This window comes from Coffea arabica, chromosome 4e (assembly GCF_036785885.1).
Source record: "Coffea arabica cultivar ET-39 chromosome 4e, Coffea Arabica ET-39 HiFi, whole genome shotgun sequence".
NCBI lineage: Eukaryota > Viridiplantae > Streptophyta > Magnoliopsida > Gentianales > Rubiaceae > Coffea > Coffea arabica.
Window position 1 is genome coordinate 2,482,153 of NC_092317.1, and position 14,095 is coordinate 2,496,247.

The 14,095-nt window shown below is 36.7% G+C and overlaps 2 protein-coding genes across 3 annotated transcripts; one reads left to right on the plus strand and one right to left on the minus strand.

Moving 5' to 3' along the window:
* The first annotated feature begins 1,213 nt into the window (after nt 1-1,213).
* Nucleotides 1,214-11,549, plus strand: LOC140005904 (uncharacterized). 2 transcript variants are annotated; one of them, XM_072047125.1, is made up of 15 exons: nt 1,214-1,813; nt 5,402-5,798; nt 5,891-6,068; nt 6,200-6,339; nt 6,416-7,592; nt 7,670-7,770; nt 7,898-8,042; nt 8,485-8,553; nt 8,631-8,676; nt 8,753-9,129; nt 9,284-9,363; nt 9,495-9,630; nt 10,028-10,232; nt 10,341-10,423; nt 11,181-11,549. In XM_072047125.1, the coding sequence occupies exons 1-15, from the start codon at nt 1,684-1,686 to the stop codon at nt 11,313-11,315; spliced, it is 3,399 nt and encodes a 1,132-aa protein (XP_071903226.1). In that variant the 5' UTR covers nt 1,214-1,683; the 3' UTR covers nt 11,316-11,549. The 2 variants fall into 2 exon arrangements, with proteins under 2 accessions (XP_071903226.1, XP_071903227.1); XM_072047126.1 differs by having other exon boundaries at nt 1,336-1,813; nt 5,943-6,068.
* A 1,162-nt stretch (nt 11,550-12,711) lies between these two features.
* Nucleotides 12,712-13,728, minus strand: LOC113741319 (large ribosomal subunit protein eL37x). The gene is made up of 4 exons (XM_027268822.2): nt 13,590-13,728; nt 13,287-13,422; nt 13,080-13,181; nt 12,712-12,970 (listed from the first exon to the last, which is right to left on the minus strand). The coding sequence occupies exons 1-4, from the start codon at nt 13,590-13,592 to the stop codon at nt 12,924-12,926; spliced, it is 288 nt and encodes a 95-aa protein (XP_027124623.1). The 5' UTR covers nt 13,593-13,728; the 3' UTR covers nt 12,712-12,923.
* Nucleotides 13,729-14,095: the final 367 nt, after the last annotated feature.

Sequence of the window (14,095 nt, forward strand, 5' to 3'; positions counted from 1 at the left end):
AAATTTATTTTCTTTGCATCACAAATGTATTTTAACATATCTTTTTATCTTTTCAATCACTTTTTTTTATTTCATATATATCATATTGTAAAAATTACTACAGTAAATATTCGAAATAATCTACTATCCAAATATATGTACTTATTTTGGAATATATACTATGCAGTTCTAAGCAACTATAGCTAATTTGTGTTGCGTTTGATAAAATTAAAGTTTAAAAATTGAAATCTGAAATTTGAAATATGAATCCGTTAAATTACTTTATTTAATCGTTAAGTACCAAATCTGATATATTTGAGTATATATCGCATTAAATGATAAGTATCACTTATTTTTGGAACAAATTTTGTTTGAAAAATTAAGTATCACTTAATTGATTCAAATGTTTTTTTTTTATTATCAAACACATCTAAATATGTTAAGATCTAAACCCATTTGATTCATGTAGTGAACTATGTTATCAAATAGGGCCTTACTTAAAAAAACAATAATGAGAATAATGAAAGGCTTACTCTTCCTTCAAGTTTTGTTGATGAATTTCCCGAGGGCCAAAAATATGGCACTACACATATTTGGTTTTAATGAGTTAAGCTCGTGAGGTCAGTAATTCAAAAGAATGTGTTCACAGAATTGTTAACTCACTGAAATATTTGTATGCATAAAAATCAATAATGCTTTTGTTTGGATGGTGACACATTTCATAAACTTACTTTGAAAATTTTCAAACATGTTATTTAATCACTTTGCACTCATATGTCTATGAATTTAAAGTGTTAGGATAATGCATTAAAAAAAAAACTGGAAAAATGCACCATCCATCCATCCATCCGTGGGTGATGTTGCTTTGCATCCGGTGCGTCATGTGAATCTAAGAATAACATGTGATACCATTTTATTACTGGATAAAGAGATTCATTTCACATTTTTCAATTCTAACAAAAGCACACAATTTTTGAGACATAATAAACAAAGATTAAATGCAACTATTATATCAAGCATAATGATTCAAGCGAGTAAAGCCCATTTTTGTCCTTTGCGAGATCTGGTTCGCCGCCAACCTTCTATATTGTATTGGAAATAAATAAAAGAAAAACAAAAAAAAGAGAGGTGAAAATTGAAAAATAGACACAACTTTGATCCAAAAAACAAAAAAAGGAAAAAAGGAAGAAACGGCATATGTTTATTTATTAATTTTAGAAATCAAAGAAGAGGCATTGAACTTTCTAATTTCCTGCTAAAAAAAAAATTTTCTAATTCCTTAACCAAAATTTACAGGCTCCTCTCGATCTGTCTCTTTCACTTTCTTACTCGTCAGCAAAGGCTAATCAAACAATTAATTCTCCAACGAGGAGAAAATACCACCTCCGTCCACCTACCAGCTACTTCTCTTCACTTCAGCATTTCACCCAAACGCACTAGTTTGGGGAGAAGAAAACCTAATGGTCTGCGAATATTGAATTAGTCAATTTAAATTTTTTTTTTTTAGCTTGGTGATCTGTTTTCGGGAGAATTTTTGAGTGATCGCGCGGAAAGAGAATGTACGGATTTTTGAAGACTTGATTGACTTTCAAATGGAGGAGGATTGGTATGGATTTGGTTGAATTAATTGATTTTGATTTCAAAGAATAAAATTTGGAGGTGCGAAGTGGGTGATTGATCAGGAGGGGGAGATAGGTGTCTGAAATGAGCAGCGACAGGCAGGCGGCCCCAGCGGCGGCAGCGACGGTGACGGTTCGAGACCTGGTGGAGGAAGGAAAGAAGAGGATTGTTTTTTTAGTCGTTTGCGTTGTTGGACTGTCCTATCTCATGTCTCGTGAGTTTATTTCTATTTATTCTTCTTAAATTTAATAAATTGGTCGACCTATTTTTTCTTTTCGCGAATTCCGTTTTCATTGCTTCTCATTGGGTCTTGGATGAGGATTCAGAGTTTGTACGTGAATGATTTTACTGAACTATATGCAGTTCTACGTTTACTTGACATATGCTTCAAATGTCATTCGAATTTAGGATAAACAATTTGGTTTCAGGTTTTTAGGGCTTTATGTTGCTGTTTCTGGGTACATACCTCCAACTGCTAGCTGTGTTTCCTCCTTTTCACCTGTTGGTTCTCATAGATACCAATTGACGGAATTTGGATGCAGCTTCACATGCTTAAATTCATAAGTCTGGTTTTAGCCGTTTTATCAGAAATTGAAAATTTTGAGTGCCGGCAACCAAAAATTGGAATTGCGTGAAATACTTTATAGTGCTTTATTAGCGTTACATACTAAAGAAGCTAAAATAGCACAAATGAGAGGAAGATTAAGCGTTTCAAGAGATCACCATGCCAAGGGAAGTGAAAACTCTTTCCCCCAAATTCCATCCAAAACAGAAGAAAATGAAATGTTTGATGTAATGAATAAAGAAGAACTGTTATGTGTTCAAATCACAGTGACGCACTATTTCTTTTTCGTTTCTCAATGTTTGAGTCGTCAAAAGTCCTTTGCTGATACAAATCTTTTTGACAGATGCATATGCTGCTCTTGGGTTCCCAAAAGGTCCTTAATTACAAGTCAAATAGAAAAATATCTATAAGAATTTGTATCTGAGGTGGAATCAGGAGTTTGCATAATGGCAAAATAAAGTAATTTTTGATGATGACAGTGACAACTAGTGTGCCGTAGTCTTGCTGACATGTTCTTTTATTTCTAGATCGCCTCGTAGTAACTGGTCTTAGAAAATCTAAATACGCACTAAAGAAAATTGTGATCTTTTGTCATTGTGTGGAGACACAAATAGCCTCCCTGGACCCTTAATATTGAAAATGTTCAGGCCGAGACTCAACCTTGTTGATTTCTGCCCTCCTATGTTGATGAAAGCACTGAGACTCTTACCACGTGTGGCAAGTTTTGCATGCAGGAATTACAATTTAGAGGTGTTTTGGTGGGTTTGGATTGAAAATTCAGACTGGCTTCCCCTATCCTATAAGATTTATAGAGTTGCCAATATCTCTGATTTTAACTGTTTTATTAGGCAAATTTAAGATTGCTGTACGAATTTGTCCCTGTTTACCCTTTTCAATTATATACAAAGAAGATAGGATTTATCTTTTAACTGCAGCCATTCTGTATTATCTATGACACCGGGAACAGTGGCTTCCAATTTTAGCTGCTTTTAATTGGAGATGTTGCAAACCAAAGATGACAAGCACAATTATTGAGAAATGAAGATAAAATCTTTTATGTGCTCCAGTTCTTCATAAAAATTGACGAAGAAATAAGCTTTCCACATTTTCTGTCGTGCTTTAAACTGCTTAATGGGGACAGCATCTTTATACATTGATTTATTGGGCAAATAACTTGTAGCATTGAGTTTTAGTTTTCTGCTTGTCATTTTACTGATTTTATTGTATCATTGCTTTATTTATCATGGCTTTCTAGACAGCAGGCAGTAAGACCTCCTGAATATTTGTTCCTCCAGAATTGTCTATCTTTGTTTCTCGACATTGTGCTGAGAATTTGCTATGCAATTTAAGGAGTTTAAATTGTACATATTTATTATGGTTGGTATCCGTTTATACTTTAAAGTAATGCTTGTTTAGACTATAGAAACTTTTACTGGCATGGATAGTTATTGATTATTATTCGGATTACAGCAGTTGATGGGTTCAAGTAGGTGTTAGTTGTTCAAGTTCAGCCGATTTAATATCAAGCTATGAAAACTTCCTTGAGATATGTTTGACATGAGAACTTGTTCTGCTCTAATGGAGATCTTTTATCATTTGTTTGCATTTTATTATTGAATAATACATTGTGCATGTCACTTATGTCTATTTAGGTTGCAAATGTTCTTGCTGCTTTTATTTCCATTGGATAGGTCCCACTTACATTGTATGCCATCAACCAAATTTTGAGGGTTTAAGTAAAGTTTTTTGCATGCCTTGTTTGATCTTACATTGAAAAGATTTAGAATACTGGCTTACCCTTTTTTGACTTCTTCTGGAAACCATATTGATGCAAAATAAAAAGGTATTTTGCATAGGAATGCCATGCTTATTATCCCTCGAGTGTCAGCTTAAGTAAAGTTGTTAAGTAGAGTAGTCTAAGCCATATACCAAAAGAATATGGCTCAGCTAACAGCCTAAAGGATCTTTTTTTTTTTAAATAATGTTTACACTTTTTGCAAATTACTAGATGAAGAAAGAAGCATTTCTGAAACAAAATGGAGCTAAGAGTAAGCAAAGATGTAAATTTGGACTTCTATTGACTATGATATATAGTGTACCAATCTATGTCAATGTTTTGGTATAGGCAATCAAGGTTCATCATCTTCGCTTGTTCGAAAAGAGTAGAATTTCCATGTAGCAAAACCCCAATACCTGTGTAATACTGAAAAATTCCCACTGACACCATTAAAGCTTTCCCTTGTCTATTTTGGCATAAACATAAATTTGTTACTGACATTCAGATTAAGTCGCCACATTAAAGTCCTTTTCCTTTCTGGATTCCATCTCGTGCATGTAAACAAGTCCTACCTCAAAATTTTTTTTATGTGAGCTATTGGGTTCTAAATTTGGTAAGACTTGTTAAATCATGCGGTAGATCTATATGGTAATGCTGCACATGTTTTGCATTGGAGTATGCTGCGATGCTTATGAAGAAGTGAATACCTGTAAATATATCTTTACTAAGATATTATAAATATAAATGTGCCCTGGGTCTCATATTTTTGAGATATCAACAGATTATTTTCCACAATTATGGGTAGAACCAGTAGGTGAGTTCTAGTGCATGAGATGCCAAGAACTAGAGTCTTTGGAAGAGGCTTGATGTCGACAAACTACCCTTCCAAGAAGAATGTAAGGTTCTTGTATCAAACCTAACCCTTTTGGATGGAAGATCCTTTATGATGTTACTGTTACCACATAAGAATGTATATGTGCCAATACCAGAACAGAGATGTTAGATACTTGAAGAAGGTGTTTGCGTGGAGACATCGTCAGATTTGATCACAAATTTAAAGCCATGAATGGGCCTCATTGATATAAATTTTAGTTTTGTTTGAAGTTGTTAATCAACACTTATTGAACTTTGACAATCATGCCCTTTGCTGCTGATTAATTTGGATGATGATGATTTAATGGAATATCATCTTAGAGCTTGAGAATAATCTGTTGGAAATAAATTCTGGCCAGCACTGAAATGATTTGGATTTGAAATTTTTTTTATGCTTATTGTGTTGAATATTTCTATGAATAGTTAAGGAACGTGACCTCTCTAGATTTGTTTAAAAGGTAGCTTAAATGTGTATAGCATGCATGTCTTAAACATTGTGTTTTTATTGTTTACTTGCTGTGACAAGCATCTCACTGTCTTCTCTTTGTCTTTTTTCTCCCTTCCGTATTTCCTGTCTATTAATGCAGTGACAAGCTCTTCAGTTTTAGTCAACTTGCCTGCTGCTGCTGTTATGATCATCATCTTCCGTTATTGGTCTTTGGATTTTGAGATGCGGAGAAAAGCTGCAATTTACAAAAGCAAGCCATCCTCTGTTTATGTATCTTCCGAGAAAAAACCTTCCGAAGGCCCTATCATTGTTGTTGAGAAGTCCGACTGGAGACGAAAAGTGAATTCTCCTATAGTTGAGGAAGCAATAGATCAGTTCACCAGACACATAGTCTCTGAGTGGGTTACAGATCTGTGGTACTCTCGCATAACTCCAGATAAACAAGGTCCAGAAGAGCTTGTCCAGATCATGAACGGGGTGCTGGGTGAAATTTCATGTCGCATGAGAAACATCAACCTTATAGATCTTTTGACAAGGTTTTAGTTCCAGAGATAATTTTGATTTCCTTCTGTTGAACTTGAAAAGTTAAAGTGCACTTTATGCAAATTATCTGATTGGGATACTGCAGGGATGTTATCAATCTCTTGTGCTCCCATTTGGAGCTCTTTCGTGCAACTAAGGCAAAGATCGAGAAGCAACACTCCAGATCCTTAACTATAGAAGAACGAGACAGAGAACTTAAATTTGTGCTCAATGCAGAGAACAAATTGCACCCGTCTTTATTTTCTGCTGAAGCTGAGCACGAGGTTTCTTTTTGTTTCCGGAAGTTCCCCATTTTCCAACCTTTCAGTAAAGCATTCATGGTGATGACATGTTTTACTGCTGGACAGACATTTCCTGGTATCTTTACATAGTTTTTCATTTTGGGTTCTTGCAGGTTCTGCAGCATCTCATGAATGGCCTCATGTCCTTCACATTCAAGCCTCAAGATCTGCAGTGTTCTTTGTTTATCTATGTAGTTAGGGAGCTTCTTGCTTGTGCAGTAATGAGGCCAGTGCTAAATTTAGTTAGCCCAAGGTTTTCATCCTTCTAGTGTCTTCTTGTGATTTTCCATTTCTACATCTCTTCTTTACTTCTTCGTACTTGGTGATAGGTTCATCAATGAGAGGATTGAATCCCTAGTCATTTCCATAAGTAAGACTCAGAAAGTCATGGGTGCAGCAGAAGTAGGCTCACAGCCCAAACCAAATGGATCCACAAAAATATCATCCGATCACTTTTCTCGCTTTCTAGATCGCTCAGACAAAGGTGTGGAACTCGTACAGTTAAAGAAGGATTGCCCCACGGCTAGTGGGGAGAAGCATGAAACAGATATCACGAATGTAAATGTTATCTCAAAAGATCCATTGCTTTCCATGGATGCACGTTCTACTCGTTCTTGGAGTGCTTTGCCTTCGGAAGATCACACAGGTGAGGGAAAAGGTATCCAGCGACATCGATCTGGTGGAGAATGGGGAGAAATGCTTGACGCACTTTCCCGCAGAAAAACTGAAGCCCTAGCTCCGGAACATTTTGACAACATGTGGGCAAAAGGAAGAAACTATAGACGGAAGGAAGTCTCAGATCAGTCAGCTGATAAGATTTCACAAGGTTCACTGGACCAGTCAAAGGAATTTTCTAGAAAGAAAAAGGACTTAGACTGCAAGGTTTCTGGATCCAATAAGCTGACTATTGCCAATGAAAACTGTTTTCAAAGTGAGTGCCATAACCAAAACTCCTCATATAGAGATGAAGATGAGCATGAGATCATACAATCAGATGAGGTAGAATCATCAGTTAGCACTAGTTCTTATACTACTGGAGATGAAGAAATCAGTGCTGTCACAGGTCTTGATTCTCCTAGTGTCAGAGTGTGGGATGCTAAAAATAAAAGAAATGTCACTAATATTCATCATCCGCTTGAAGTTTTTGATGGCCGTAAGCCAAGAAGGGCACGGAAAAAGAACCACCATTCTCAAAGGTTAACTAAAGCAATGTCGGTTAGAAAAAGGTCTAGATCAATCAGTCAGAAAGCTCATGTTTGGCAAGAAGTTGAAAGGACAAGCTTCTTATCGGGAGATGGGCAGGATATACTGAATTCTTCTATTGGTAATATTAAACATGATGACTCAAGTGATGATTCAGGGGCAGAAATGGTTAATAGAATTTCTAGCGGATCAACTGCTTCGTCATTTCTGTCCTCAACTTCTTTACCTGAAAGTTATAATCTGACAGCCAATCCCTCAAAGAATTCTATAATAGCTGATTCTTTTTTAACCCTAAGATGTGAGGTAACTTGTTGCTTTCCTCTTTTCTAGTAGCTTCAGTGTTCTTGACCTCTGTCTCATATTGAGATTTCTGGTGTCAGGTATTGGGTGCCAACATTGTGAAGAGTGGTTCCAAAACTTTTGCCGTATACTCCATATCTGTTACTGATGTGAATGGTCATAGTTGGTCTATCAAAAGAAGGTGCTCAGAATCACCCCCAGCCGAGATTTATCTATTGATCAATATCATGTTTGTGGTGGTGAAGCACGCACTGTGCTGTGTTTAAAGATTCCTGTGTTATGCAATTGAAATTTTCTTCCACTAACAGGTTTCGACATTTTGAGGAGCTACATCGGCGTCTTAAGGAGTTTCCTGAGTATAATCTTCATTTGCCACCCAAGCATTTTTTATCTGCTGGTCTTGATGTTTCAGTCATTCAAGAGCGGTGCAAATTGCTTCATAAGTACTTGAAGGTCATGTATATGCCAGAGCTGCCTATCCCTCTGTCTAGTTTACACCTGTGTTTCTTTTCTGTCCTTTAAGGGCCTGGATTCTTCAACGAAAGAACTTTCCATTATGGTTTTAAGTTTGTTCTGTGGATCTGGGTGGGGCTTGGAGTTTGAGGGGCTGTATTGATGTGAGCCTCATATGATCTGTCACTGACAGCAATGTTGCTGGAAGTTAGAGGAAACTAATTGTTCTTGCGTGTGATGCCATCCCTGTTTGTCGTTTGTGCATTTTTTATTCTTGTTTCTTTGGGGAAACCTAATTGTTTTGCCATGTGATGCCTTCCCTGTTTGTCTGTTGTGCATTTTTTTTTTCTTGTTTCTTTGTTAAAGGGGTTAATGGTGTTGAATACATTGATGTTTACTTGTATCTTATCTTTATTGACGCTTTTGTATTCCTTCGGCTCAGAACCTCATGCAGCTTCCAACAGTTTCCAGCTCTATAGAAGTTTGGGACTTCCTTAGTGTTGACTCTCAGGTATGACTTATATAATTTTCAAGTTGCTGTCTTGAAATTGTTGTGACATTTTTGTCCTTGGTTGATGCATATTGCAGACATATATTTTCTCAAGCCCGTTGTCAATTATCGAGACATTATCAGGTTTATTATTCTCCATAGCAGCACTCTTAAATTTACTTTACATACTGGATTAAATATGTATTGACTTTGGATTCAGTTAACTTCGTTGTTACGGCACATGAAAGGAATAAAAACTACCAGAGCAATGTTGGAATTGTCAGAGATCCTGTATCTTCCAAGAAAGAACATCTTGATGCTGTGAAAAAGGAAACTGCATTTGGAATTAAGCATGAAGGGATGCCAGAAAGATCACAAATGAATGCAAAAAGTCTAGCCCTTTCTCCACCCAAAAAACCTCTTAATGTGGTCAGGAAAACCTTAGAAGATTCAAGTAGCGACTCTGATAGTACCACGCACAGGAGTCTAATTTCACACAAGAACTTGGGCAAGATGTCAAACTCAGGACAAGCGGGTTTGCATGCTTCATCTGAGTTGCATACAGATGCTGCCAGTGATCCAACCCTCCCTAGTGAGGTATTTGTAGAGTTTTTGGTGTCCCTGATATACAACCTTTTATGTAGTCAAACCTGGGGAATGGATAGAGTCCAGATATTTCTGTAGACGGTCTTAAAGTGCCTTGAAATACAATATTTATTTATACTGGTTATCCTGTCTTTTATATATGCAGTGGGTGCCACCAAATTTGAGTTTGCCCATATTGAACTTGGTTGATGTCATTTTTCAGCTACAAGATGGCGGATGGATCAGGTACTTTGATGGATAGTAACAATTTGATGCTGTTAATATGCATGTAATCTTTGATTTCTTTTATTTAAGATCAAAGCTAATTTTCTTTAGTTGTATGTTGCTTAATTGTGCTAAAATTGAATGGATCACAGGAGAAAGGCTTTCTGGGTGGCCAAACGGGTATTACAGTTGGGAATGGGTGATGCCTTTGATGATTGGCTGATAGAGAAAATCCAACTTCTGCGTAGGGGATCAGTAGTTGCATCAGGAATTAGACGCCTTGAGCAGGCAAATCCAACTCCCTTTGATTTCTAGGATCTCTTAAATGATGTTAAAGTATTGGTGCACTACTTGTTAGAATTAGCAGTTTCAGTGCCATCACTATTTCCCTATCCTTTATTCATTATTCCATTGATTATCATTTGCAATACGGGAGCTATTTCATTAGTTACCTAGACTATCCTCCATTAAATGGATGAATGATGTGATTGGAAAGTTGTCATTTAAGAATCTTTACCTTCTTTTATGATTTGGTCTTGTTGGAATCTTTTGATCAAATTCTTTTGACTGCCAAAAACTAAAACATACCAGATGGAGAAATCTATGGTTGTTCTGAAAGCTGTCAAATTTTTACTCTTGCAAGCTTTAAGGAGATGTGAACTGGGTTGATGTTACATATTTGCAGATTCTTTGGCCTGATGGTATATTCCTAACCAAGCATCCAAGGCGTCAAAAACCTCCTCTTTCTGCAAGTCCGTCCCAGAGCCCTTCTCATGGGAGGCCTCCAACTCCTCTATCTTCACCTAAGATGGAGAATGTTGAGATGATGGATGATACACAGCAAAAGGAAGCTGAACGACGAGCCAAATTTGTTTATGATCTAATGATTGGTATGGTTTAAGTTTTCAGCCTATCTGATCCAGGTCAAAATTCTCATTTTGTGGAACTGCTATGGTTGATCTTTGAAATACAATGTATTATTAAACTTTCTCTTGCAGATAAAGCACCAGCCGCTGTTGTGGGTCTTGTTGGTCATAAGGAATATGAACAATGTGCAAAGGATCTATATTACTTCATTCAGGTGTTCTTTATTTTGCCAAAAATAGTCTTTTTTTCTGTCTGTCTAAATTGTTATTACTCGTTTTGTTGTAGTTTTGTGATGATTATTTTATTGTCTGTTCCTTCTGAAATTTGTGTTCTCCCTGGTTTCACTAAATAAGTAGTTTAATCAAAAACTTTATCTCCATGTTTGCACGTTCATTGAAAAATTTCTATGTAATTGCTTGTTAGACTATTTTATTTCCATAGATTAGACAAATGCTTGCATCTTAAATTATGAACTACTTAACTTACTCCATTGTTTTTTTTTTTTTTTTCCGTTAAAGAGGTTGAGAACTTGACATATTAATTTGCTTGTCTGTTACTCTGTCTTTGTCTGTCTGTCTGTCTCTTTCTCTCTCTCTTTATATGACACCCGTGTATATAAAAAAGTAGTTACAGACATGGTTCATTGGTTGCTGGAGTTGGTTCTAATTTTCACTTTTCTCAAGTAAACAACGCCTATTTGATTTCTTATTTTGCATTTATCTGCAACTATTTAGTTATAGTTCCTGGTCATGGTAGATGGATTTGACCATAAATTCATCGTAGTAAAATGAGTGTGAAAGTATTTATTTTATCTTCTTTTTGAATGAGTGCAAAAGTTATCCCCGGAAGGAAATTTTTTTTCTTCACCTCATCTTCTAGTATGACTTAAATGCAAGGCCTTCTGGTCTACATTTTTTTTATGGTCTTTAACAGTATGTAACTTATTTCACTTTGTATTTTTGGTTAAACAGTCATCTGTTGCTATGAAGCAGCTAGCTTTTGATCTTCTACAGCTGCTTCTCCTGTCAGCATTCCCGGAGTTAGATTATGTATTCAGACAATTGCATGAAGAGAAGGAAAAGTTTGGGGAGCTTAAATTAGATTAGGCTATAGGTATTTTCACAGATAGTTGTAGCTTTTTGGATGATCATTTGTCAACAACTCTGTTTTTCTCCCATTCTTTTCGTGTCTCCTGCAAAGAGCTTGTTGGGAGTATGGTCGCAGAAATTCTGCAATTTGGCATCACGCTCATTAGGTGAGATGCGAGTGCAGATTGTAACTTTTTGCATATTTTTGATAGGGATGCTGAGGAAATTGTATAAATGTTGAGACTTGTTTCAGATTTAGCTTCAATAGATTAATTACAGACAAAAGCAGTATATTGGATGGTCTACGTAGTAAATATTTGAGTTGCAACTAGATGACGTGACATATGGACTACATAGAAGAAGAAGGTAGAATATTTCTTCCAACTTGTAGCCTGTTTTTGGATCTAACATTAGCTTTTGATTTTGAAAATTTTGTACACTAGTATTTGCATATCAAATGAAAGTGCAATGACTGGCATCTCTCCATAGCTTGGCTGCCTTGAGTCATTTTTCTTTGTCAACCGTGCAAGACTGCCGAACCTTTCTTTCACATCCAATGGAATCATGAGATGGAGAAAACGCAAGACAAGTATTTTTAACACTCCAACCCCTCACACCCAGTGAATAACTTGACAGTATTCTTGACTTTGAACACTGTTAAGGGATTAAGAAGTTAAAACTCAAGGTACGACTTCAAAATTACCTCAAGAACTATAACCTTGCTTCAACCATAACCTTGCTTGAACTGCTATTTTTTCCCAAAAATTTTTCACATCTTTAATACAAATTTCCCTATCACTTCAAACATGACCGCACGCGTACCACTCAAACTAAGGGATAGAAACCACAAAGATTTGACCGGTGGTACCTGCTTCGTAATCTAAGAGTACATTGTACATTAGGCATCAAGCAAGGGACGGATAAAATCAGTCTAATTAGGCAACCACTAAATTTAACTGCAGTGGCGGAATGATCCTCACTTGTAATGGTTTACTACCATTATTCAAAGGTCTAGAGGTACTCACTCGGGGCAACTCTAATCCCAACTGACGGCCGAGACAAATCCACAATAGCTTAATAGTGAAAGTGAGCAGAAACGACAATCAGACGAAAGCACAAACAGAGCCTTTCCTTCAGCCCTTCGTTAACCTCAACCATTTTTCATGTATGTTATTCAACTGGCCCAGGCATCCGATAGCTTCATTCGCGTTAAGCACAACATAGAGCACCAAGACAGCAATCGTCCTCACTCAAAACATTGACAGCTAACGGGTTTTAGTTCGAGTTAGCACCCTCTTGACAGTCCAAAATGTCATTACAGGTGAATCCAGACATTAATAACATATACACAATCGAACAAATTATGCATGCACATTCCCATAGAAAAATGGCACACAAGAATTGGGACTCCAGCTAGCCATAGCCACTCATGACGCATTCATTCGTATCAAAGATCCAACCAAAATAGTACATTTAACGGAAAGTAACAATGCTCAACAATCAAAAGGGCACAAGTCCCCTGAAATGCTGCTCTCAAAAATTTTAATATGTTCCGATACTAATTTAATGAAAAACAAAACAGCAACTACAATTAAAAAGAGTATCCCTCTTCAAAACCAAAGCCTCTCAAGCAGATGCAGCTGCTACCTTCTTCCTTGGAGCTGCTTGAGTACCTATACGCACCATCCCCCCAGATATATAAAACTTTTGAACGAAGAAAAACCCACGTATAATTTCACAAAAAATTAAGCAGAAAAAAATCGATCTTTTCAATATAATTACCTTCTCTGAAGTTGGTCTTGAATCGGCGGGGGACGTGGCGCAGATACCTCATGCGTCCGGTTCCGGTAGTCTTTCTCCTGATTGCCTTCACACTCCAGTTATCTAAGATGCATAAACAAAATCCCCATCAATAAATGAGATCAGCATAAGAAAATGTTCAAAAAAAAAAAACGAAAAGAGATGTGGAGCAATAATTGGGAAAATTACAAGTTCTCTTGCGAGCAGCAGGGTAGGCACAAGCGGCACAGCGGCTCTTCTGAAGATGGAAGCTGCGGCGGCCACACCTCACGCAGAGCGTGTGGGTCTTGTTTCTTCTTTTACCAAAACTCCCTGTTCCCTTACCCTATTATCACAGATTTAAAAGCCATAAAAAGAATAGAGGAGATTAAAACATCGGATGAAAAATAGCAGAGGTAAGCGGAAATAGTCAACAATGGCAAAAAGCTCTTTGCTTTTCTCATTTTTCAGGATAATACGAGTGAAATAAGTGAAGGGGTGACGAGGGATTACCATGGCTGGTGATGAGATGCCAAAAACCCTAGGAGGATGCTCTGGTCCTGACGATCAAGAAGAAGCAAAATGAGCTGCGGCGTTGGAGGCTGTATTTTATAAACGGGGAGTTGTAGCGAAGAAAATGAGTGAGTGGGAGGGGGGGTGGGGGGTTTTAGGGTTTGGGTTTGCTTCGTGTAAAGCTGTTGGGCTACGTCCATTGGAGGCTAATATTCTCAAGTGGGCTAACAAAGCCCACCAGGAAAAACTGATTAATTAATATTGTAAATCTCGCAGTAAAATATACGTATCCATTTGAACTAGTAAACGCATTTTGTGTCACTTGTTGTAGTCTTCTCAAAGCTTAAAAAGAAAAATAACCGAACATATGCCTTTAAGATTTCCTTTGTGAATTTTTCAATTAAAAAAAATTATAGCTTGGTAACATTCAGAAATAATTTCTTTTCAAAAAAAAAGAAAGAAAAAATAAGTTGCCTACAAAATTTAGTCAAGAAGAATATTTAGTT